Source organism: Montipora foliosa, chromosome 4 (genome assembly GCF_036669935.1).
Source record: "Montipora foliosa isolate CH-2021 chromosome 4, ASM3666993v2, whole genome shotgun sequence".
Lineage (NCBI taxonomy): Eukaryota > Metazoa > Cnidaria > Anthozoa > Scleractinia > Acroporidae > Montipora > Montipora foliosa.
Window position 1 is genome coordinate 9,061,527 of NC_090872.1, and position 27,500 is coordinate 9,089,026.

General features: G+C 38.5%; 2 protein-coding genes across 12 annotated transcripts in view; one reads left to right on the top strand and one right to left on the bottom strand.

Annotated features, from left to right (window-relative positions):
• LOC137999744 (neuroepithelial cell-transforming gene 1 protein-like) overlaps positions 1 to 19,934 on the bottom strand; it is a 76,084-nt gene extending 56,150 nt beyond the window's left edge. For 3 of the 9 annotated variants that reach the window (XM_068845625.1, XM_068845624.1, XM_068845626.1), the window contains exons 1-3: positions 19,301 to 19,934; positions 1,980 to 2,078; positions 445 to 495 (exon numbers count right to left, since the gene is read on the bottom strand). In XM_068845625.1, coding sequence (XP_068701726.1) covers positions 445 to 495; positions 1,980 to 2,078; positions 19,301 to 19,459 — 309 coding nt within the window. In that variant the 5' untranslated portion in view covers positions 19,460 to 19,934. Of the gene's footprint in view, positions 1 to 444; positions 496 to 1,979; positions 2,079 to 3,253; positions 3,408 to 7,717; positions 8,210 to 8,267; positions 8,548 to 19,300 lie in introns of those variants that run through there. The other 6 variants (XM_068845628.1, XM_068845627.1, XM_068845632.1 and 3 more) reach the window with 6 other exon arrangements.
• Positions 19,935 to 20,099: 165 nt separating this feature from the next.
• Positions 20,100 to 27,500, top strand: part of LOC137999743 (uncharacterized) — a 23,453-nt gene continuing 16,052 nt past the window's right edge. Inside the window, exon 1 of one of the 3 annotated variants that reach the window (XM_068845622.1) lies at positions 20,100 to 20,430. The gene's annotated coding sequence lies outside the window, so the exon portion shown is untranslated. Of the gene's footprint in view, positions 20,431 to 25,875; positions 26,053 to 27,500 lie in introns of those variants that run through there. The other 2 variants (XM_068845621.1, XM_068845623.1) reach the window with 2 other exon arrangements.

Genomic DNA, 27,500 nt, shown 5'->3' on the forward strand with positions numbered 1-27,500 from the left:
ATAGATGATGTAACCTTAAAGAAAAGGCTGTTGGCTGCACTGGCGTGGGTTTAAAACTTTGCCTAAATTACCTTTCGCCACATTTATTATTATCATTATTATTAAATATTATTATTATTATTATTATTATTATTATTATTATTATTGCTATGTAACACCACAGGCCCAAAAGGTGCTCCTGGCCTGGTCAATTATTTCTAGTAACAACAAGTTCCTAAAGTTCTCAAGTTATGAAAGCAAGGTATAGTAACTGTTATTAAATAAATGTTGCTTTATACCTGAAGAGCCATGAGAACAGTGGAAGACGCAAACAGAATCGAAGCAAAGAAAAGTTATAACAATATCATGTTGTTCATCTTACATTTTTTTTCAATTCGGCAGAAGCTATCTTTTTTCTAAATTATAAATTGTATTTCATTAATTCTCTGGGCCACACATGCTTACCTTAATATCCTTCACATCGAGGGTTTTAGAATTGAAATGGTTGCTGCTTATCTAAAAAGCAACATTTGACATTTGAGAATATAATTATTTCTATTTTAAACGATGAAGTGCTTAAGATCCCTACCATAGCAAGTTTTATAAAATGAATGCTTTTTATAAAACAACCAAAATCTCTGCCTTAATGAGCACTAAAACATTTTTTTCAAAACCACCATCTAAGGAATACTTGGTTTGTTTCCTGTTTTGTTACCGGTACATTGCAAAGTGTCTAAAAGAGAGAAATCCATAAATTTGGTGATGGGTTCGCAAGTAAGGTAATAGGATAAGATATGCATGTACCTTATCTCTAATGATCTCTGCCTGGTCAGCTCGGTAAGCCAACATGCCAGTTTACAGAGTTGAGGTTGAAGGGCTAATTCCTGGTCAAAACAACATCTAGGTCATCATTGATGAGGTAGTAGTTGCTATCATGGGAAAGGTAAGACTTCCATGTGGCTCAAACAGAAGCCCCTTTTCAGTCCCAGTAAGGCTTATTGTCGATAGACATCAAACAATCCAGGACATTTGAAAAACATTGCGGGCCTACTCTTCGATACCCTTAGGTATAACCTCACCGGCCTCTTAAAATAAACCCCTTTCTAAGTTCAGGGGGTTTCAATACCTTTTGAAATAGATGCCTGGGCTAAACAAAGCAAGCGGTGGTCACTCTTCTTTTACAAAAGTTTGAGTCAAAATCAAGGCAGAGTAGCTGGTGGTGAGAGGCAAATTTCTGACAACATAGATGGTGGTATACAGCCTATACCGCCGGTGACACCTTCTAATGAAACCCCTCATAGTTAGATACAGCTTGTTCCTAATGTCATCCTCATGTCAAACATGTCAGTTTACAAAACAAAAAGAGAGTCCCTGGCATGTGACTCAACCTTAACTGACCAGTTTCAAAATTCTTTGAAATCTTTGTCTGTGATTGGGCACAAGAATATTTTTGTGCCCAATCAGAGGGCAGCTTTATTCATGATACTTTCCCGACTTCTTCTACAAAGGCATTGGCCACCAACCTCTGATGATCGCCTGTTCGCCAGGGGCTCTCTCTCTCTTTTGGTCTAATGTTAACTCACCTGTTTTGACTTCTCCTGGCCCAACGATCTGCCCCTCAAGGTCGACAAGGATGACTTAGTGTCTGTGTCCAGGGCACCCTAACCCTAATGGATTTTTTTCATACACAGTATGCCCAAAAGATGTTTACACCGAACTTTCCCCTTTTAGGTGGCTTCAGGTTAAAACATGTTTAGATCAAGTGCCTGTGTCCAAATCAGTATCTAGAAATACTTTCTCTGACACTGGGTGCCTGGCCACCATAAGAAACATTTGTTCAGACTAGCACACCTGAGCAACAGGCACCAAGTCTGAACGGGCCCCAAGATACAGTACAGTGTGTAACAACTTAATTTTATCTCCACCATCATTGTGATTATGATGACGATTCAATCAGATAACAGCCATCTCAATGGATGGGACCAATGAATAATTCATACTTTGAGAGATTTTAGAGCCAACCGAAGACTTGACCTTCTTCTAAGACTTGAATCCAATTTTTCATTTGTCCTTGAATTTAAAGTGTTTGACATCTGTTCCTGATGAAAAGAAAGAGATTCACTTATTTATTAAATTTAAATATTTGTTCAGAAGGACAAACAAAAAACACAGTGCAGTTTCAAATTAAGATACTAGATCAACATAGAGACGTGGAAGCGGCAATGCAATGCCCATTGACCTTCGATTTCTTTTTCTTATTTTCTCATTTTAAGAGGAATAGCATCTCGAAGCTCTAAGAAAACACGCAAACCAGTCCTAATTAATTATATTCCAAAGAATGAGCCTAGCATTGTAATCTTAATTTTGTTGTTTGAAGTTGGTATAAGGAAAGGTTATTTTTCTTTAGGGTTTTAAGTGATTATCCATTATCAACTCTTTTAAATAAATTAAGAGAAAACTTGACATCAATTAGATAAAAACACATAATTTACATACTGTAACTCCTTTGCAATGATTTTGCAGTAGGAAACAGAGCTCAAAGACAGCAATTTTTTTATTATTAAAATGCAAAAGCGTACATCACTTCAGCCACTGAATTTTCACTACATGTGACAAGACCACAATAAAGACTAGTTTTTTCCAATAGTAACAGCAGAATTTCACAAAAGTGTGCAGTTAATTTTATGAAACTAAGAAACATCAGACATTATTATTAAAAACAAAAAACTTATGGTTTTTACAAGAAGGTGCTTCATCTATGTCAACCATAAAGTCAATTATAATTCAAAGAATGAAGCAAAAGACTCAAATGCAATACTGCAAGATGTCACACAAGAATTACGGTACACGCAATATTTCACGTTGCTGAATCATGACACGTTGTATGTAAGGTTCTTGATAAATTGAGGCAGCGTTTCCCGAATTAGAAAAGTGATTTACTGTCAAGTTGATTTCTCACTATTAAATGGAACTAATGTCAGTAAATGGTTTAGGAATAATAAAGGAGCACAATAAATTGAGATGTAACGAAGTTTACACCAACTTAACAATGTACTATCAACACAGACATAAGGAAGATGAAAATAAAATGTTTCCTCTTGCTGTACACTGTATGTGTAACTATGTGTTAAAAGAAGTTAATATGTTACCTGTAATAGCATCCCCATTACTCTACACGAACAAAAAAATATTATTGCAGAAACTTAAAAAACAAATCTACACTGCATTACAAATACGGGTTACAGATGGCAAGCCTTTGGGATGTTAATTGTACCTGTGCTTGAATATGGAGCCATTTATGCAAAAGAAACTTCCTAACACAAAAGTTATAACAACTTCAGTGCCTTTTGCTGCAGAGTAATGCCACACCAGTTGAGCTGACTTGCCTTCTATTTTCTTCCAAACTGTAAATACTAAATTAGCGTCTTGGTTACCAATTTGATTATCTCTTTTTTTCACAAGAAATCAAATTATCGAGTGTTCCTATGTTATGAGAAATAATACAGAGCAGCAACGATGACTACTAGACAATGGCAACATAATTTAACTCATACTTCACCTTGTCAATGACAGGAAATTTTAGTTAAATTTGTCACTAATAGGTTACAGCCTAAAACAATAAAAGATTTACAACTAATGGTTTCTCAGACAAAATCAAACAAATTCACTTCCCTGTTGCATTTACAAAGCAAATGTTTACAGCAAACAATTTGTTTTCCTGTCAGTGTGGGTAGAAATGCTTTCATTTGGGCACACAACATACTTTTTGAAACTGGTCTAATTATTCAAATTTGTAAGGCTAAATACTTTGCCACTGAAAAATTACTTCTTTAAATCAAAATAGTCCCGTGTTGAGACGTACATTGTACACGTACGACAAAATCAAAATTAATTAACTCAATGTACAATAATATTAGGATTTTTTAAAAAAATAAGAAGCTGGAAAAGCATTTTTCACCATAAGAGAAAGATGAATGTTCTTATAGTCAAAAAGTGGAGGAGAAAAACAGAGGTAAGGTCTCCATGTTTAAGAAGCTTAAAACAATCACCTTTTTATACTATTGGGACTGCAAAATCGGCCTTCTGTTTTCAATGAGCAAATATGTCTGCAACTGGGAACAGTCAAGGTAAGCTTAACACCTTAATCCCATTTACTCTTCATCAAGGCTTAAAGCCATCCAGTTAACCTTGTATTATTAAATTCAGGCAATTTGCCACGTCTGCAAAATTTATCTGAGAGCAGAGGATCAAACAGGGGTTAACAAATACTAGTGGGTCAGTGTACACATTTTTGTACGTTAAAAGTTGTCAGAAGAACCGCTAGAGAGGTCTTGCAAGGCAAAAAGCCGACAATTTAAGGGACTAACTTAACCTAACTTGAAGGGAACCTCCACTCTGACTAATGAATAATTTTAACCCCAAGAAAAATAATGTTTGTAATCAAATTTGTTGGACAACTTTCTGCCAAAAATTGATTGTATAAAAAAAAAAATTAATTTGAGAATCACTTATTTTCACTTGAAATTTCCCAGGCACTGCCATCTTGAATAACAAATTGTGATGTGTTACAGTTGCTTTTATTGTTTTCACACAAGAGCTATTGTTTTGAAACAATTGGGAAATCATTACACATCATTATTATTATTCAAGACAGCAGGCCCTGGAAAAATTAGCTGCTCGGCACCCTAGATTTCAAAATTTCAGAGCTATGGGCTCCCTAAAACATTTCTTAGAGAACAGCCATGTCAGCATACTGTAGGAAATGATCATTAAGTTAATTAAAGTAACAGAAGTAAGGACTGTTAGTTCACAATAATATCATAGAGATGGCAACAAGGGTTTGTAACAAGGGCAACACTCGAAAAAAACTGAAAAAAAGTCATTAACTAATGCATTTTTCCTTTTTAAAGGGACATTGCCACAGCAAAGCAACCTAGCTGTTTCACCTCCGGCACCCCTTCCCCATGGAAGAACCAATTTGCACTAAACCATGTTTACTACCAGACATATAAGATTTGCATGACATCCAAACTTCTGGTCTGCGAATTTTCATGCCTAACTTTATGACAGGATTTCAGATAATCTAATTATTTGATTAATCTAATTATTAATCTAATATTTATTAGATGCATGCTGATTTTATTAAGTGTCACAAAGTGTCCCCTGTCTTTCTCTCTAACTTCAACATCAGTCTTTTATAGAATACCAACAAAATAACACCACGTAGTGTCCCTTACACTGTGCTCATCATATACAATATATAGATTTAGCCAAGCCTAAAAGTGGAGCTCCTGGGTTCTTTATTCTTACAATAAGTTAACCTGTCTTGTCTTGAGCCTGTGATCCAATCAAAACTCAGTACATGGTCAGCGGTCAACTTGAAAAAAATTAAAATAGCTGACCTTGACGAGCTCTAAAGTTGAGCCCACGATATGATCATGTGATACTGGTCACATTGGCATTCATGGAGGGGTGGAGGTACATACGGTCGTATGGTTCATATGTTCCCATGATGAATGAATCAATGAATGAAATGATATATGAAATCAAGTGAAGCTGTGACCCTCGCAGTTATGAATGCAATTTTAGCAATTGCAAAGAAAGGGCTGAAAAATTCAGGCTTTGAATGGTCTGCATGTATACATGTCTCGCTAGTTGTTGTCGCTAAGTACAGCAACGACGCAGCTCAACAGGGTCGAACCTAAAGCATACCATGGTGCCTCTGGCAGTGTCACTATACAGTCCATGAATGACCTTGGAGCACAGCTTACAGCCAGCTGGAATCAGCTATATGCTGGTTTTTGCTGCAGGAGGAAAACTGGAGAACCCAGAGAAAAACCCTCCAAGCAGAGAAGAGAACCAACACAAACTCAACCCACTTACGGTGTCAAGTCTAGGAATCGAACCTGGGCCACATTGGTGGGAGGTGAGTGCTCTCACCACTGCGCCAACTCTGCTTCCCTGAGGTCTGTGACCTCATGATGCCCTTGCTGAATTTTTCAGGCTTCTCTATTCAATTGCTAAAATTGTATTCATACATGTAACTGCAAGGATCACAGCTTCACTTGATTTCATATCTGCAGTTCCATATAAGATTTATTTCACATATCACTTCATTCATTGATTCATTCATCATGGGAACATATGAACCCATAAAAAATGACCAGCTCCGAACATCAGTGGCTTCATAGCTCACTTTGTTAGAGCGTCGCACGGGTCACAGGTTCAAACCCCATTGAAGTCTAGGATTTTTCAGGCTTCTCTACGCAATTGTTAAAATGGCATTCATAACTGCGATGATCACAGTTTCACTTGACTTCATTGTCTTTCGGTAGTTAAGTGCCATCCCCCTTAACATAGGAAAAAATTGTCCTTTATATTATAAAAAAGTAAATTAAGGATTAACATCATTCGCATTTTCAGAAGTTGCAGAAATTGCCCTCGCCGCTGTGCAACTAGGGGCAATTTCCGCAACTTCTGAAAATACATGTGATATTAATTAATCCTTAATTTTACTCTGCCCCATGCACTTACCTATACTAGCAACAAATGGAAGATGGTTATAAAATCACTGTATGGTAGGAATTAAGCCAACAGAACTTGTCCTTATATATTTACAAGAATTTACAGTACTTACTCAAAAAAATTTATCTCCAGTTCTTTTCAAGGTTGATTACAAAATCCAGGTTGACCCCTCTTCATGAAATAACCAGACTGGTTTTTTTTATATATTTTATAATGTTCATGATATTTTATCATTTACTGACAATTACCAAATATAACTTAGAGCAATTTTGGTCAATATTATTCTTATTTTATCAGCAAAAACAGAATTTCATTTTAGGAGCACTAATTTTTAAAACCACCAACTTTTCAATCAAAGCTACGGGCAAAAAAATTACTTAGTAACAACTTGGAAACAAAACAAAGTACTGATACTTAATCAGAATATTCTGAAATAGTAAGTAGAGCACAAGGCCTTTGTAAATTGGCAAAGTCATGAATTTGAGGGTTAATAAAATGTTAGGAAGTCTTATCTAAAATTATCACCGAAAGTTTGAGGTTTAAAGTTATTACAGTCAAACGAGTAGATTGTATTTATTCCTCACTGCTCAGCACTCAGTGAGACTTAATTAAATTAAAGATAATATTAAACTACGCTAAGTAACGTACTAACTTCCGCCTCTTGCCTTCTTCTTCGTAAACAATACCTTAGTTTCCATGATCAACAACTATAAATATTTTTATGGTGCCTAAGTACCGTTGACTTTTCGTTTGAGGAAGAAACCTCGAAAAGAATGCGTGTAATGCCTCACGAATAAAGATCACCTCTCGAAAATACAAAGTTTCGTATTTGCGCATTCTTGAAGATCATCGATAAACTAATTCGGGTTTTCAAGAGTTTGTATGTACGCAACGTTTGTATCTTCTAAAAACGGTTTTCTCGTCTTTCTTGGGGTCTCTTGCCATACATTTTTAACAAGAATTTCAAAATGAGACGATGCCCAGTGGCTTTTAACACAAAGGATTGAAAAATGCGTGTTATGTATCAGATCCCCACCTATTTCTCCACCTTACAAAATACTTCGTATACATTTTCTCTTTGGAGCAAATACCGATCTCACGTAATACAAAATTAACTAAAAGTTTGACATCGTTAGTTGTCAAAGAAAGTCTAAATTTAATTGCTGAATCTTAAGAACAAAATTTAACACGAGAACTTTATCAAAACGCGTACCTTGAATGATAGCGGGTATGTGACCACATATCGATATTCTCTTCAATTCTCAAATACTTGAGTGAAAGAGATCTTCCTTAATGCTTTCAACTTGTGCCAAGAGTTCTCTGATACGATAATACGATTTTTCCAGATCAAACCAAAGCCATTACCGATTCCTACTTCAAGGGCGATGAATTTAATACACTGACATTTTCTTGAGTTACCCAAGAGCCAATATCCGCCGACAAATTATTTCTTGGGATAATTGAAGTGTCACGATCTATCACGGATCGATGAAATTCATTACAGTCACGACTGCTTAATCGTTTTAGATGTGTGTCTGCACTTCTTGCAAGGTACGGTGATCCGACCAAGAGGAAGTGAAGTGATTTGACAAATCCGTGCTCTTGTAAAAACACAGAGCGCCCACACAATTCAAAGCGAGAGTTGAATCGATAAAATTCCTTCACTCTTGCGAAGTTGCGAAGGCGAAAACCCCGTTTGAACCCAAAAATTTTCAAGCTTTGTCAAATCACTATAGGGACAATTTCCGCAAAGATTCCAATACCTTCAAACATGTCTTGCCTTCACTGAGCTCATTTCCCCTTTGTTTCGCAGTTGAAGGTTGTCCAGATCTGAATTCCATACAAAACAAAGCCGTCACAAAGATAAACAACTAGAGTCAACGCAAGACGTCATTCATCTATAGCATCGAGTAATTACCTCGACATTGCCAAGAGACGCTGGAAAGTAATTTGAATATCAAAAGAAAGCTTTCATGGAGCTTTTCGATTTCCTTCAGTGCAAATGAGGAACCTCGCGCGTTGTTTTCGAATCCAAGGCAGAGGCAATTAAGACCGTTCTTAGCCAATCAGAAGCTGGAATGAAAAAATTGACCAATCACAGACAGACATTTGTAGAGCCCAGTCTACCCAAATAAAGGGGTGCTGTTGAGAATGCTCTCCAAGGGGTAGTGCAATAGATTGTTAGTAAAAATCCGTAAGGCAAAGGAGACCTGGTTACCGATGGCAAACGAAAATTAACGGCTATTTTAGCTCTTAGAAACCATTCTTAAGTGTTTTTAGTTACGCGTACCCAAGATTAAAATGAATGGCAAATTGAAACCGACGGGCCGACGTTTTCAAAATCTCCTCTTGCATCTTAGATGAAATCCGTAATAACTGAGTGTGGCTCATTTTTCTTTTGAAATTTAATCGATTTTTATCTCACTGCGGTGATCTAGAAGCAATTTAAGAATGAAACGGTCACGGTTACCTGATGGTGAGGCATAATGGCAAGCTCCCTGAAGTACGGTGTGACCGGTGTGACAACAAGTAGAGATCGCAAATGTACAGCTATGCGAATACAAACTCGCACAAGCACAATATCAGGGGCGGGCATATCGTTTGTTGATGAACAAAGCAAGCGTTACATTCTCATTAAGAAAAGGGCTGGAGTGCCTCTTTGATAAAAACTACAAACGCCAGACATTTATTTGCAGTGTAGTGTGTAATTAGCAAAAGGTTTCCAAGCATATTTAACACGAGCAGTCCTTCTTTCGTGTCGACAAATGGCCGCGGGAAATCTGGATTCGAGGAGGATTAACGCTGATGTCAGATTTAAAATATTTCTCTAACCCCAATTGCTGTTTAACGCTGATTTTCGACAAAACTTTACTTTAGAAGAAGTCGTTCTTGAAAAGCAAAAATAAGCAAAAGGAACTTTTACCAAAAAGTTGAAAACATGAAACGAAAGTTTATTTCGCGCGGCCATTTTTTTTTCGTTCCTGCCTTATCCTCTCTCGTATCCATCGACTACATCCAGGGACTGCTCGTATACCCTATCATAACAGTGTAATTAGCAAAACGTTTGAAAACATATTTTACCATCTTTATCAGGATGAGATACCATACTAAATTAAATTTAAGGCAATTTGTTTGATAGACAATGTCAAGCGCTCATGCATATCCATTCCAGGAGCCCACATCCCCAATATTCGGTCTATGGAAAGTAAAACCCTGATGAAGCAAGGCAGTGCCTTTCGAAATATTGGCTTTTTTCAGTATATTCCTTTACCGTTATATCATCCTTGCTCTTTTTTCCCCTTTCTCATCCTTCGTCAAACTTAAGAGAACTCTTTTTTTTTTTTGCCTTAAACAAGCTCCGAGAAATCCCTTACATGTTGAAAATCCTGCTTGCTGTTTTTGCCTGGGACCACAAGCCCTTCTGAGAGGAAAAGGAAAAGAACTTTCTTCAGAAGTACCTAGTCGTTCTAGCGGTGGACCGCTAATTGGGGACACAGTAAACTGAATGTAACAATTAACGCAAATCAAGTCAAATGTTGGTTTTTGGAAAGGGAAACAAAAGATTCGATCGGACTATTGCGCTGGAGGGCATGGGAGGACCATCACTCAGGGTCTTTAAACAACTGAGGAGAAAGTACTAATTATGTAATGACATCCGCAAACGAGTGGTTAGGCTGTGTAGCCTTCTCGGATAAGGACGATAAGCCAGGGACCCCATCTCACAGCCCTTCAATGTTCATAGCCCAGTATGGGACGTAAAAGAACACACACACACCATTCGTGGAGTTGAGGTCCGCTGTTCTCTCAGTGTGGGTATATCATGGTTGGGAGGGAAAACGCTCTGGGATACTATCTATACCATGCTACTCTAAACTCCAAGGATGATCAGGATGACACTTGAGTCAGAAGTTTGCAATCAATCAATAACTTTATTTAAAATTTCCGAATTCCTGACTTTCTTGTCTAATTTTGACCAGAGAAGTGGACCTAGATATCGTAAACTATGCTTTCCGTACGTCACGGTATTGAATTTTGGTATTACAAAATCTGAATTTCTAAGGCTATAGCGATTGATGTCATTGTTTTGGAATATTTCTTTAATGTATGAAGGACAAAGTTCATTCTTTACTTTATACATAAGAATAGCAATGTTTTGTAGTCGCCTGTTCTTTAAGGTGGCTAACTTTGCCGACTGAAGTAACTCGTCAAAGGTTCCAGATTTCCTATTATAAATTGCTCTAGAGGTTCTTTCTTGGATTTGCTTCAGTTTCCTATTGTCCGAAGAGCGAAAAAAATTCCAAACGATATGACAATACGTCAGCTGAGGCAGTATGGCAGACTTGTATATAATAACAAGGAAAGGTTACGTTTATACAAACGTTGGCCTTGTAGCACTTATATTTTAAACAGAGTTAACTGAATAGAGTGTAATGTGAAGTGCTCGATTTCTATCCCATATGAACCATGACCATCAGTACTTTGCACACTTCACTGACATGTTTACTGAAATCCAGGTTTTGGTCTATTGTTAGCCCCAATAGTCTAAGGTCAGAACCACACTTTATTTTTACATTTGACATTGTTATCTCCAAATCTTTGGTTTTGTCCTTTGAATCCATGCTCATTATTTGGTACTTTTCAAAATTACCTTTCAGTAAATTTGACTCGTACCACTCAGATATGATTTCACCTTCTTTATTTTAAGTATCATGTACTTCCTTAACCGTCTGGCCTGCTGGGTGCAGCTGATGGTCGTCAGCATACATCGTTAAGTCCCCAGGTTCAGGTCAAGAATTGGAAGTCGGAAGTCGGACTGTTCGTCAGGTCACGTGACCCAAGAGAACGGATTTCCTGTCTTCTGTCCGATAAAAGATGGAAACGGAAACTGATCATTAATAAGTTTTCGAACTAAGTGGATGGCTCCGTCTTCAGGCAACAATTCATTTGTTAGTCTCGATTTTGAAACCGTTTTTACATTGAAAAAAAAAACACGTGAAAAGTGCTACCAAGCAAAAGATAATGGAAATCTTGCTAGTTGGGAAGAAAAAAATAACTGTATGTAGCAAAACAGAAGCACTGGATCTTGGAGAAGGACCTAATCAGCGATTTAAGAATTATCGACAACGAAAAAGAAGTAAGGGCTGATTAAATGGTGAAGGAAAATATTAAGCTGAGCCAACATTTCGAAAGGCGCGATCTTTCTTCATGAGGGTTTCACAACGACTCCGACACTTAATTTAAGCCTAGTTTTCATATGTCGGGGAAAATCCAAGACGATCGGGGATTTCGCAGTTTCCCGACCGTCCCAGATTTTGCCGACATATCTGAAAATCGCCAGGCGCTTGTCCCAGATAAATGGAAAGTGCGCCAAACCAACAGTCGGCCAAACCCTGCAATTTGCAATTTAGAGGATTGGTAACGAGCTAAAACCATCGCCGACGTCTGCGACAGTACAAATTTGAGTTTTCATATGTCGGGAATCATCGCCGACGATTGCAAAAATCTGGGACGCGTCGGGAAAATAGAAAGCGTTTCTATTTTCCCGATTCGTCCCCGACCATCCCAGATTACCGAGGATGTCTACGGTTGAAGGTTTTCACTAGTCGGCAAAATCTGGGACGGTCGGGAAAATGCGAAATCCCCGATTGTCTGGGATTTTCCCGACATATGAAAACTAGGCTTAACCGCACTGAGTCATTGCTTATAAAACAATGATGAACGTGAAGAGGCAGTGCTTCGTTGTGTTTTGGACGCGGGTGAAAACCATACTCGTCACCATGCCAGTCGCAGCCCACTCGCAGCCCAAATGTTAACATTTAGTTATTCAGGAGTAAAAATAAAATATTCCGCTAGCTACGCAGGCTGGGTGAGTTGAGGATGACGACCCAGTCAACCATCCTGTTTTCTGGCACCCGTCCATATTACTGACCTAATGAATAAGTTCAAATTAAAGCAGGCAAGGAACCGGAAAAGAAAAATAAGCAAATCAAGCTTATAGGAGAACTGCGCGCAACCGAATAAGCCATCTGAGCCCAGCTGGGCCCAGTTGTTCGAAAGCCGATTAACTTAATCCAGGATTAGCGTAAACGTTTGCTTCATTTTTTCACCTTTTTGGTAAAAGTTTCTTTTGCTTATTTTTGTTTTTCAAGATTGACTTCTTCTATTGTAAAGTTGTGCTGAATATCAGCGTTGAACAGCATTTGGGAGTAGAGAAATAAACTCCTTGGTTAATTTTTAATCTGGGATTAGCGTTAATCGGCTTTCGAACAACCGGGCCCTGGTCAATTGCAAATTCAATCTAAAACCTGCAGATGTGAAACGATTTTCCAAGTATCATCACTCCAGATTTTCTTACGCAAAACATCATCACATGGCAATAATCAGTTTTGCTTAGGAAATCGCTTCATAACCGCAGTTCCAATGTATAGATTTCACGTATCTTGCATTATACTGACAACATTACTCGTTGGTGAGCAATGAACGGCTTCTCAGAAAAGACAACAACTTCCAAAGTTTTTTTTCAAAGCGATGAAATCCTAACATTGTTGCTGAACTTTTAATCTCAGATTTAAAGAGATACTCTACCCCTCATAACAACTTTTGCTCAAGAGGTAGTCTTAAAATCATAAATGAGGAAAAACGATAAAATATATGAAAACAAAAAGTAGAAAAGTCTGAAAATAGCCGAGAAACAGCAAACATAGAGCAGAACTGTCATTCAATGAGTTCAGTTTCCGCATATTAAAGGATGTCTTGCGTCATGTGGTTTATCTTTTTCTTGGTGAGTTATGAAGTTCTGCTCGTTGACGTCAATGTAATTTATATGTAGATGCGTATGACGTCACATAGGCCACGAAAGAAACGCCTGCGACGGCCATTTTGGAGTTCCAAACTCATCCTTCTGGAATTGAACTATATTTTCGGGCCGATATTTTCTTTTGCTGCTGTTTAAATATGTGGCCTCTGTTTTGGTATTTTTTCTCCGTTTACCTTTCAAGAGTCGAGAAACGAGGACAGAGTTAGTGTTGACATATTTTCCTGCCACGTCCACAGGAAGCCATTGAAGCAGATGTGATGCAAATCAGTGCAAATCGACTTGCCTGGCTCAGAAATTGATTTTGTCTGGACACAAATCAGAAACAGGGGGGACGACTTGTCAGACGCAAATCGGAAAAAGGGACGACATGTTCAGCATATAACTTAAACGTATCTCAACTGCCTTTTATACCATCTTAGGCAGGGGCAGATGTAGTGAAAACTACTACTAGTGTCAACATATTTTCCTCCCACGTCGACAGGAAGCCTTTCTCGAGGAACAGTGTCACATTTACTCTGGGTTCGAAATTGAAGCTGAAAATCTGTACGGGCAAAACCAAAGTTTATATTTCAGATTAAACATTAAAAAAATTTTTTTTGAAAAATTAAAAATATTGGTACTTGGAGTTAATTAAGGGATACGAGCGTTCTGAACGGCCAAGGAAGGACTTGATGAATCCTATAGGATCGTTAAATAAGTATAACAAATAATCACTCGCACGAGTTATTGAAATGACAAGCCTCTGCTTGATTCCTAAAGAAGCGTGACCATACAAACTGATACAAAGTGAAAGTCCCCGTGATATCGACCTAATCGAGTTCTGTGAGTTGTGGTGATTATGTAATAGTCAAAACAAATATTTTGGTCTTTTTCAAGGAGTATCATCAAAAAATGTTCTTATTTTTTTTTGGTACGCTTCTACTTTTATGCACACTTATTTCCTACATGTATATGATGTGTGATTTTTATTCTTTTTATTAGGACTTTTCAGTAATGGTTTTAAAGTTTGTTTGCGTCACATTTTCATGGCTAAACAACTATTTGATTATCAATTCTTTGTCCGATTAATATACAATCTCCAGCATTTTTCGTACGATTATTTAAATGAGTTTTTTGATTTCCGAAGATTTTCCGAAGATCGAAGAAATCGATAATTTCAACCGATATGTTTGATGCTGCAAGAAGCACATGTCTTGCTCACCATGAACCATATTTGTGTATTTTTCAACCCATTTGTAAGACATTACAGCATATATTCAGTGGTACAACCCACATTTTTGGCCCCGATGGTACGCCATACATCAAACACAGGGAGCAGAGGAGTCCTATTTGACCGTTTTTCCAGTTAACCGTACAATTCAGCGCGAATCGATCTTGTTGATTGTACATACTTTTGCTAAGTTTCATTATCTATATATCGTAACATTATTATTCCAAGTTATTGCAATTTAATATCGTAGTTACTGTGTAATTTGTATTGTTATTTCAGAGTACATTCGGAGATACTAGCATATTTCTTTGCTACTCTAAAAAATCCGAATCGAAATAAAGTTATGTATGTATGTATGTATGAATGACCGTACGTGATCAAACGACACAGAAACGATCGTGTTACGGATGATACAATGGTTCGTCGCCCTCGGGCGACGAACTCCGGAAAGCGAAGCTTTCCGTACGAGGCACGAAGTGCCGAGAGCAGAAAAAGTTAGTGACCTCTAGTGACAAGCCCACAGTTATTTTTATTTCGCGGATGGGATTTCATCCGCAGAGGAACACGATAGTTTGTATGTAGTTTGATCACGTACGGTGATTAAAATCAACAAGATCTATTTGCACTGGAATTGTACGGTAAATTTAACTGGAAAACAGTCAAATAGGACTTCTCTGTTCCCTGTGCATCACACAGCATCCAGCTACTCAGCGAATTCTTGCAGGAAGCGCCTATGAAAGAGGCACTTGTGAAAGTAAAATGATGATGGCAAAAAACCAGACCTTTGACAACTGAGTCGAGTGGTCCTGTCAACGTTCGATTAACACGCTTTGGACCTCAGCTGGGTTAGGAAATTTGACTCGTTTTAGAAATTGAACGGAAGCAAGTGCCAGTTGGGAAATCAAACGGATTCATTTTGAACGTCAAACAGTCGTTTATAGAAATTAAACTGTTCCAAATTTTGGAAATCAAATCACTTTTTAAAAGATCAAGCCACGTTGGAAAAATGTTGGAAGTCAAAGACTCGTTTACGCGGACAAACTCTGGAAATCAAAAACTCGTTTTTTAAATTAAACGGAAAACGGTTGGTACTAAAAGTTCCTTTTACAGGGTTGCCACAGTCAGGAAAAATCAGGAAAAACAAAAAAAAAATCAAGGTTAGGGAAAAATCAGGGAAAATCTTAAAATATTGTCAAAATCATTCAAAAGTCAGGCAATTTTATTTTTCGTAGACAGTTCACAAGATTTTGCACACAAAATCCTGTGAAAAGCGGAAAGAAATCAAAAACGAGGAGAAAAAAAATTGACGGTCTTCAAAAGAAGCTTAAGCAAAGTGAAAATTGTTTACAGGTCAGGGAAAAGTCAGGAAAAATTTTTGTTACTGATGAGTGGCAACCCTGTTTTTCAAATGAAAAATGAAACAAAAGAAATCAGCACATTTTTCAAACCATTGAAAATTCTTAATAATAATTAGATAAATAAAAAAAAATCCCACTTGCCAAGTTGCTTGCATTGAGGTAGAAATATTAAACCTCGACTAGATTTTTCGCTATAAGATCTATCAAGAGCAGAATCAAAACGAATATCAAGTTAATGCTACCCCTAGCTCGAACACCGAAAATTCTCGTCTACTGCGTTGACAAAATACATAATTTTCGATATGATTCACTTCGCTTTCTACAAACACTTATTTATTACCATTGCAACCAATCTCTAGAGATGCAGATCAGTGCTACAATGTACACTCGGGGGAGTTGGGAGAATTCTCCACAGTTATGCAAATCCTCGACTGCGTCTCGCGTTTTACCCGGCATAACCGTCTCGAATTCTCCCACCTCCCCCTCGTGTTTTGATGAGGCTATGGAAACACGGACAACGTCTTCTGTTTCTTAAAAACTAAAGTAGTTGTTCAAGCACAGCGCCCCTCCCCATTCCCCTCGCGGCTTATCAACTCTTTGCCTCCCTTGCCAACAATTCTCGCCTGGCTAAGTTCTCTCGGAGATAGTGATCTTCCAAAGAATAGAAAATGAAGCAAATACTGATATCCAAATTAAGATAACTAGTTAAAGCCTAATAGGAGAAGGTAACATCAGCAATGAAACGTCTTTTCTCTAGAGTGGGATCAGAAAGAGAGGTAACCGCGATGTTTATTCACCTATTGAGAGGATACCTTGCTATGATGCAGTGGAGATCTTAGGGGTCTCCTTTCAAATTGACAGCAAATTTTCTGCACAGCTGAAGAACAAACTTATTTTAATAAGTTTGTTCTTCGTTTCAGTTGCTGATGTTACTTTCTCCTATTAGGCTTTAAATGGTTATTTTAATTTGGATATCAGTAGCTAACAAATCCCTACATATCCTTTGAACGCTGCGCAAAGAGGGGTACAATCAATTAGAAATTGACCTCTTTAATATTATATAGTTTTCCCAAAAGTTACTTATGCATTATCTGTCTAAGCTGTATCCTACTCTGATCTTACACCTGTACCATGTTTCTTGGACCGCTGTTTTAAAAGGAAATAAACATCCAGTTTCACTCACGTGATCAACAGCCATATTTTTCAATGAAAGCAAAAGAAGACGTTAGCATAATAATAGCTTTCAATTCCCGGGGGATTGGAGCGGGACACCAACATGGCCGCCATTTCATTGTTTGGGGACACCAACATGGCGGCCATGACGTCATGAGAAATCCAAGAATACGATTACTTGGTGAGACAAGATCGCAAAATGTTTAGGAAAATTATGAACTCTACAGGACATCCACTTTTACCTATAATACCTCGTGTCAAACCTTCTAGCTACCAACTTACGAAAGAAACTTGTTATAAACCTAAGATTAATACCATGCATTATAAAAAAAATCTTATTAATCGCTTAATTTTTAAATATGAATTAGCTTTGTAATATATTAGTTGGATTCTTATTTATACGTGCTTGTATTAACAAAAGATATGTACCTTTATCTTTTGATGAATAAAGACCTTATTATTATTATTATTATTATTATTATTATTATTATTATTATTATTAAAGTGTGCAATTCCGGTTCATCAATCGAGTTTTGTACGGTAGTCACTCGCACCAGATTCAAAACCAACCTCGTTCCCAGGGTGCTCTCCTATGTGGACGAGTAAGGCAGGGTGCAGGGGTCGTGTTTAAAACTATTTGATCATATATCGAAGGAAAAACCTTAAATAACAGTACAATGACCACAACCAGGTTTTCTGAGCCAACGAGACTGAGCACCCCAGCAAACCATTGTTTTAACGAAAACCGCTGGTCAGCAACCTGGTTCTGGTCATTGCTGTCTAAGGTCTTCCATATCGAGGCCATAGCAGGACGTGGCCAACACCGGAAACAAGAATTAACCCAATTAGGTATGACCCACGTCGGTCGCGCACGGTAGACATGTCGCTGACATATCAAACGGAGCTGCACAAGCACTTTCAAGTCGTCGGGGTCCCATCGATTGCGAGTGTTCTTTTTAGCCGGTGCCTTCGAAGTAGTCCCAGCTGCAGTACTTGGTTCAAACTCAACGCTGAACTATTGCAAGTCGTTCTGCGATGGATAAAATACTTGATTGCTGAACTGCTGCGATTCATTCTGCGATGGATAAAATAACTGCTGAGTCTGACTGCAGGACGGCCAAGACGATTAAAAGGGCGGGCAATATGTAAAGGGATGGAATCCATCAGAATGATATTAAAAGTTCCCGTTCGCCATGCTTCTCTGGTGTGCGGCAGAGTGCAAAATAGAACATGGCCATACTGGGACCAGACATGCCCAGCTCTGAAGCAGGACATCGGCGCTTTTGATCTTAAGTCCTCCGCGGCTCGTATGTCCGCTGTCGCGACAGAAGGGTCGCGCTCCGCTTGCCTTAGAGAGGTGGTGACACATTCTATGCCTATCCAAACACCTATGTATTTGAATGCAACCCCTGCCTAAAAAAAAGACCCCTGGGAACGAGATTGATTTCAAAACGAGGTTGATTTCAAAACGAACCTTGTACAGTCTCCTTGGACGCGCTCAATCATATCAATGTTCTCCCTAGTGTGTGGCGACCAAACTACTGAGCTATACTCCAACTGGGATCTAACTAATGAACAGTACTGGATTCATCAACCTGGGCACATCATATATGCCCTTGCAAGTCCGCGAAATAAGTCCCATTTGTTAAAATACATTAATCAAATAATTGATTAATGATGAATGATCTACATTGTTATCAAGCAGAAGAAAGATGAGAGACCTTTTATTGACGTCAAAAACCTCTGTATGTCTCGGAGTGTGGACCACGGTATCAGGTTCTATATGCAAAAGAGATAGAGTTATATAAACAGTCTGGAAGAGCAACTGTGATCGAATCACCTTGGTCGGGGAGTTTTTTGCTTTCCTTCACTATGGTTTAAAATCGAAGGATTCTCTCAAATATATTTAAATAATTATTATTCCATGGACGCAGTTTGGATATGACGCGGTAAATAGCCAACGAAAGGCGTGGCGCCAAGTTGGCTACAACCACCTCAGTCTCGTATCCATATTACGAATTTCTCGCTCGGCGCTTTCCGTGATACGGTGAATAGCTTGATAACAGCCAATATTTAGGTAACTAACCAGAGCGCTATCTTTAATTTAACAACTACAGGACTGTATGATCGTACAGTGCATTTCTATGCTCACGTTTCTCACTTCCCGGTATCGTGGCAATCATGCAGCACATCATTTATAAACATTGAACATCGAGTTGTTCTGAAAGGCAGACTTACCGTTCCTTGCACTCGTCCGAAAAGACTGGAAAGTCGGTTCCTTCTGCAGGAACCGGAGCACAGCTTACGTAGAACAAAAGAAAGATAAGACAGAAAACAAAAAAACTCCAAATAAAGACTTGTCCCAAATGACCTAAAATACAATGCTTTCCGGTACATGCAGAGAGACTCGGAAAGTCTGAGTACATTTGAAGATCATGATAATGTATAGGAAGCCCTTGTTCTTTGCTTTATATGATTTGAAGACACAGAGTTTTAGTCCAGCCAAGCCTTGAACCCGCGACCTCTGGATTCTCGTTTCCTTTTGTTTTTTTCAACTTACAGATAAAATCTCTTCTCATGTGACACTTTTGACGTAAGTGTTCTCGGCTTGTAATTTTTCAGTTTCGCATTTCATGGCTACTGAAGACGGGAACTGACGAGATTAGCGATTTTTTTGCAACTGTGAAAGACATTTAAAGAGCAATTGTATAAAGGGAGTCTTTCCAAGCTTGAAAATTGAAAAGCAAGTCAAACAAACATAGAAAAACAAACGTCACACAAACGTGGTACTTTTAGATCAAAACATCTTGCTGATCAACACATGCCGTTACATCTGGCGACTAATCGAATATTAGCTTTAGACGATCTCGCATAGCTACTTGACTGCATGAGGAAATCAAACCAAACTAGTTTGATTTTGAGCTTAGGTATCATTAGAATACTCTTCCAAAGTGGGCAGATTTTCTTCTGGCTTATGAGAAAATTAAGGCAAAGGTCATGCGCGATCAATTGAGCTTAGGGTAATTCCTATTACACATAACCTGCAGGCGGGGGAACACTTGCCCTCAAATATCTGACAGCGTCGTGCGTAAAGTTCTGCTTGAGGAGGCTCAACGCTCATGTCACCTGATCCGATGTTTGAGTTGATTTTATCGCAGAAAGCACAGGGTAAAGAACACAGTTTGGAGCAATTCATTGAAGACTAGACTCAGACAGTTGACAAGAATTTAATTGCAATTGCAAGTGAGTTAAACTTGACTGACATCATCGACGGAGTCCCCCGGGCATTGCAGAAGGGACTGAAGGAATTATTCACCCTGTCCAAGATAACTGTCTTTGGGTTCGGATAATTTGGCTTCCAAGGCAACGTGAGTAACTTGAGTTTACAGATATAAGCAATAATTCTCATCACCATTACTTTAATGCCACCCATGATCTCTGGCCAAGAAGTTTGCTTTCAATTAGTGAATCTGAATTGTTTATCAACACGAGTGCAACGTATTCACTCGTTTTCGACCCAGTTTAGAAACAAAATGTCGACCCAGGAAACGATACAACAGATTACATCCTTAGATGAAGCTAAACGAAAGCTTTCGAACGGAAACGTTACTAGCTGCAAAAGTAGCGAATTTCCCGCTCTCTAAGGTTTTTCTGGCTTTGATTCACTTCACTGAGTGAAATCAAACGATTGTATTTTGGCGTCTTCTCTGATGATAAATCTAACCTTTCAAAATATTAGTGCTTGAAAGAAACTTCATCACTTCTTTTGAAATTGAAAAGACTGAGAAAAATTCCGTTAAATTGAGTTTTTTAAAAGAATGTGCAGTGATGAAATTGTACCATAAAAAAACTAAAACCGCGTGACTTGTCCGTTGAGCATCCGTGGGGAAAAAAGAATGTGAAAAATCTTTTGTATTTCTTCATTCTTTGATTCAGGCAGGCAAAGGGCTTGCAAGAAAAACAAACCCTTAAGGAGGGTTTTTAAATCTCTTTGCCCAATATTTGCGCACCTCTTCAAATCAGAAAAAACCTCTCGCTATTTAGTAAGTACTTGGCTACAGAAATCTCGCTGGAGTTGGGCGTTTTATATACACAGGCCATTAAAATAAGGTCTGATAGAAATGTTCTGCGTTAGGGAGCTCTCGCCGACGGCGACTTCCGAAGAGCGAAGTCGCGAGGGGGATGGGGCGGCAGAACGAAACGTGAAACCCCTTGCGACTTCGCCGCTCGTTCACGCGCTAACCACAAAACCGACGATGCCGCATAAAACTGAACAAACAAGGTGCTTAATGAACAAAAACAACACCTGTTCACTCTCTGTTCGTGCGTTTTTTACCCTGTACACTCATTTCTTTTCCTTCGTCTGTGTCAAATATTAATGGGCAAATTTAAAGGTTCTGTGGTAGACACGAGTGTGTAATTATGACTTTACGACACTTTCTTACATAAGAAAGTGTTTTACATAAGTCGGTTTTTATATTTTTGGACAGTTAGTGCACATTTTTATACGCAGAATAACTTGGAATATTGTAATTGCTTCCTGGTGGCATTAGGGCCAAGTCTTGCTTTGGAAAAGTGACGTCATAGCCTTTGAAGTCATCCTATGGTTCGTCTTGCTTGGACAGGAAGACTCATATGATAGTGGCTATGACAGAGCTTCCGCTGTCCAGGAAATGAAAATGAAGTGAAGTAAAAAAAAAATCCAGATTATGTTTTGCTTTTCCTCGGTTGAGAAGTACACAAGAGCTAAATTGACGGAAATAAGAAATCATGAAGTAAGAAAGAAGAAAATAAAAAAACCAGGCAAAATTATCACATCGTTGTAAAGAGAAGAAGCAAGGCAAAATCTCACCGCCCCAAACTAGACGAGATCGATATATGTTATTATTATTTAAACACCAATGAAATACCATGTGAGTTTGCACGCGAAAACATGATATCTTCACACGTGAAAAGATCACTGTTGTCATGATTACATATAAAAATGGCGCCTTTCGATATTAAAGTGAAATGATTTAGTATTTCATTGGTGTTTATATAAGAAGTAGAATATTACATGGCCGCTTGGAGATACGAAATGTCTCTTCTTTTTGTGTGCAGGGATGGCGCAGTGGTGAGAGCATTCGCTTCCCACCAGTGTGACCCTGTTTCGACCCCCAAACTCGGCGTCCGATGTGGGTTGAGTTTGATGGTTCTGTTCTCTGCACCGAGAGGTTTTTCTCCAAGTACTCCGGTTTTCCCCTCTTCTCAAAAATCAACCTTTGACTTTATTTGCGTTAATTGCTAATTTCACTTTACAGTGTCCCCAATTAGTGCTCCAGCGCTAGAACGACTAGACACTTAAACAAAGTTCCTTTCTCGTCTCGTGTTCAACACTCGAAGAGAAATTTCGTATCTCCGCACGGCCATGTAATATCCTCTATTCATCTTTTTATATCTTGTTATTTTGCTCCAGAGATTTGGGATTTAGTTTTTTCTTTAGCCGATTACCAGCCGATTTCTGATCGAGGCAATTTTTCTTGCAACTCGCAACGCAACGATGACGAATAAATAACCTTTCAAGTTGCAGAGGGTATGTTACACGTTGGCAACTTCTTTCGCAACTTGCAACGCGTACAATAACAAACAAGATGGCGGACACGCTAAGTCGCCGAAAGATGAGCTCTGATTGGCCCATTCTGACAAAATTGCGTTGCGAGTTGCAGAGGGGATGTCACACGCAAGCAACTTGTCTCGCAACGTTGCGAAAAGAAGAGGTCGTTCTACTTTTCTCGCAACTCGCAACGCAACAATTGCAGTTGCAAAATGGGGTTTTACACGAGAATTTTTTCTCGCAACTTGCAACGCAATGTTTGTTGCGATGCGAGTTGCAAGAAAAATTGCCTGGTGTAACATGGCCTTAAGTGGTTGGTCGTTGGGTTCTTGTGATGATTGTCTGTCTTTTCATTTCAAACTTCAAAGCTGGAGTATTTGTGGCGGTGATTGGCTGAAAAATCTCGCGTCAAATTCTTAGCCAATCAAAGCAAAATATGACGGCGCTAACGACCCAGCTCCCCGGGAGTTGATATAGCTCGATTTCATTTGCCTACAATCATAGACAAAAGTAGTTGGGAAGGTTATGTAAATGAACCGCACCAGAGCTGTATTTCAACCTGCTTCTGTTAAAGCTCAAAAGAAATAGTTTCACTTTCTCTTATACAGCCCCCCTCCCCCCCTATTCAATGTTGGAAGGTAACTCAACAATTTCCCAATAAAACCATTCAGTTTTGCGCAACATTGAATGAGGGGGGAGGGGAGAGAGCAATGAAGACGTCGAAAGTGCTAACCTTCCCAACAGTTTTGTCTATGATTATAGTTCATCACGGCTGCCTACGTCTCTAAAACCGCTGACTTATCCTGACTCTCGCCTTTGCTGATTTCGAGTTTGTCTTTATTTGGTTAATTTTTTTTCGCCTCAAAAATATCAAATGCGAATAAACTGCTCGATTAAACCGATCATAATATTTCTTTGCGTACCCCGTTTTCGCGCTCCTAGCACCTGCTTTTATGTATTGTCGTCTGTTTTGACTTTGTTTTTGCGGCATTTAACCACTTTTTGTTTCAAGTCTAAAGTTGCTCTTTAAGTGCTCTTAAAGCGGACAAAAGCTATAACCACGCGTGCCTCTCGATGTACGCATGCAGTAAGAAAGTTATGCTCAAACGCCTGTCACGGCCCATTTCGGCTAATCCGCCGACCTATTAAACTATCAGCATTCAATGCTGTCAACGTAATTTCCTCTTCGGTTGGGCGAAGTTAAGAGCCAAAATTTAGACATGATGGTATTTAAAAAACCCAATGTTTTCCGCGTGTTGAGAAGTAAGGTTTGCGCTCTAATCACTGGACTATGCACGCTCCTTGATATCCTTCAGTTTTAATACTGACGAAAGTGTCTGAAATTTCAAAGACTTGAGAATACCACTTGACCACCTGTATCAAATTCTCTCACGATTGCAGGAAGACTGTTAGAATAAGAATGCTACAAATCCTGTTGGGACAATTCCCGCTTTTCCCCCTCCCCCAATTACAATGTTGATTTTTCACGGTCTCCAAAATCAATATCCGTTCATCGATCACTGGCATGTTTCAACATTGTCTGGGGGAAAGGGAGGCGCGAAAAAGGCAGCGAAAGAAGAATACACGTTGCTCATATAACGAAGGAGGCATGTACAGCAAATTCTCTACTTTTCGCCCAAAATTTGACAAGTATCCCGGACTGTTTTTACCCACACTGTACTTGTTTAGTTCGTCCTAGATTTCCGGTGCTAACTGTATGGCAGCACATTGTTAAAGATGGTCTGAAAGGCTGTGCAGTATTATTATCTATTGCCTCAAAGACAAATTTATCACTTCTCAAGCAGACTTAAAGTACTGATACCCGAAATATCTCTAATGTAGACCACTTCAAGAGAATTTGAAACGGCAAATGGTAACCTTCGAGAGGTTTGCCGTAAGTCAAACAAACTTTGATTCTGGCTTTTTGCCCGTTATCTGCAGATATCGCGAAACTTTGGCTTTTAACCAAAAGAGAGCGAATAGGTAGCCTTCGGAACAAAGAGAATTTCACGGATTACCCTTCCATTTGTACGTTTTTCTTTGTTTTGTTCTATAACTCACAGGTAGACATGATTTTTTTCACTTGGAGATGAAGTTTGCGTGAGTTTCGACGTTTTCTTTAACATAACTGTGTTTTAATGTGACAATATGTGACAACACGGAGAGAGATTAACTTTGTCTTTAATTAATACTTAATCCATCAGGTGCCAATTAAGACAGTGAGAGATTCACTCAAATGTTCCTATCATTTTCTACAATTCACATCGAAATCATGAAACACGGATAAAATTAGATCGCCTTTATGGCTTTGTAAATTTTTGAATGCGTTTTTCCGAATAAAAAGGCCCCGTTTACTTTTTATTTCTAAAAACCCTTTTACATTTTATTTTTACGTGCTTTGTTCAGGTATTGAACATGGGTGTAATTAAACCCATTGTTAGCATGCCAATACACAAAGGCTTTTAAAATCCTTTTCAATAACGATTCATTTTCGTTTGCAAACAATAGCGGGAATTTTTTTGTGTCCATTCAGCATAATAATTTCTTGTTCCAAGAAATCTTGAAACTTCGACGACTTGTGCCATACCGTTGTTTTCTTTGAATGTATGCCAAAAAAGAAAAATTTAAGAACCGTTGGTATTTTTGATAGTTTTGGCAACGAAAAGTGTCCCCAATTTAAGAAGGCAGAATTTAATTTACCTTGTAATATAATGTAGTTGTGTATTACGATATTTCTATCGATACCTTTTATAGTGTGATAAATGTTCTACTTTTAATCATGGAACCCATTTTTTGTTAAAATTCGTGTAACTAAATTAATAAAAAGAAAAATCCGACGGTTTCTTTACATAGATTAGCAAACATACCTAATCATCTCTCAAACGATGTCTGCTCCATTCATCCGGGAAGCGAGCAAAATGCTTCTTTGACAACTTCTATAACATTTTGCCCCAAGGCTACAAAGAGCAGCGTCGTTTTGGAAAGTTTATTATTATCGTTAACGTTCCATTGGCTTTATTTGAAAAGGATAGCTTTTTCTAGACGGAAACCTGGCGCTGTGCAAATATACTTTATTGAACTTGTTCATTGGAGCAGAAGACCGCAGACTTTTCTTAGGAAAACGAGCGTTGTGATAGGTTCTTGGTGTATCGGCATGAAAGGAACGTGTCAATCAAAGTCAATCAAAACTGAAGTGCGGAAACGCGTTGCTTTTCGACTAACACACCTTCAGACGGACACACTGTAATTATTTTTCACCGGCTCTGGGATTGGGTAAGTTTTAACGGACCACCGACCCAACTTCTAGGAACGGTGCTAAACTATAGCGAATTTCTTCTCTGCCACTCTCAAAGTGCGTCTTGCTCTTCATCGATAATTGACAACCATAATTAACGAGGTGAGCAGTTGTTTTGTCTTAACAGTTTGAACGTCGAGCAGCGAGCAACTTAGATTTGAATAGCCATTTCCCGCTACATTTGTCGAGTTAACATGTTAGAGGAACAAAAGTATGAACTGAGAAATTCGTGTTCGGTACGAACCACGTCAAATTCATGTAAAAAAAGGAGAGTTTCTAGTTTAAAAATTGAAGACGGAGCGAAAACCATGGGTTCTTTGAAGTAGTTTTTAATATGCTCGGGTAAACTTCTGTTCGGCATTGTTTTGACAGATTGCTCACAAACTACGTTAAAACTTTCAAGGTTAGCCCTGTGAATTAAGTGATGATAGGAAAGCGAATTTAAGGTGTCAAATGAGCAATGTTGAGCTGCTTTTCGGGCAAGAAGTCAGAGCTTTTCTGGAGTTACAATGAAAACAGTACATCAATCATTTACAAGAGTACCAGGCGAGATGGCGTGAAGCTAGGAAAAATTAATTATATTGACGATACAAGCCGCAGTACTTTTTAGATTATGATATTATTCATTGTTTTGCTTTTGTGATAGAGGTTAAGAAAGTTCAGTTTTTCAGGCCAACGTCCTTGAAAAGATTTCGTCTCTTGATAACACGTGTTGAGTATTTTTTCTCTGCCAGTTTCTCAGTAATTTTGACGGCTTGAAAAGAATATAAATTACCATCTTTACATTGCTAGTTTTGAATTTGATAATTAGGTCCTTTGTTAACGTTACGAGAAATCTAAGAAATCTAAGGAGTTTCACCGAAGTTTTACTTTATATTTGACAAAGTGATCAACTTAGCAAGCTCACTCCCAGAACTTACGTGAGATGTGACTTCATTAAGTAGAGTAAATCTCAAAAATCTTACGGTTTCGGTTGGTCAAGTGAAATCTTTAAGTGTCGCTTGAATGATCCAGTTTTGACCAAACAGCTGGTTACATAAACAACTCGACGATTTTCGCAAAGAATATTCTTACAAAAGAATTAACGTAGCTGCAACATCGTCTTGTCATTGTGGATGTTTGCGGCATGACCTGCGTTTTGAGATCAGAGGTGATAAAAAGTCGATAATGCAATTTTAAACCCAACTTTTGCGTCTTGAATGCTATTAAGATCAAATTCATGAAATGAGGCTACATCATAAGCCTACGGCAGGTCACGCTTTGAGCATCGCGGGACGCATTCAAAGCCGTTGGCTCGATGTAAACACCGAAGGCAGTACGGGAAGAAAAAAACTATTAAAAAGGGATGAGTCAGTTAATCAAAAGACCTGCAAAATGTCGGTGTGCTGTTGACAGTATTTGAGAGATTTCTGACTGATATCAAATGTTTTCAAAATAGCGATAATTAACTACTAATGATCACAGTTTCGACACAAAGCAAGAGAAACACTTTGACCGTCAGGAGGCTGCCCATTTTAGCTAAAAGAGAGGGAAAATACTGGTGTAGTTTC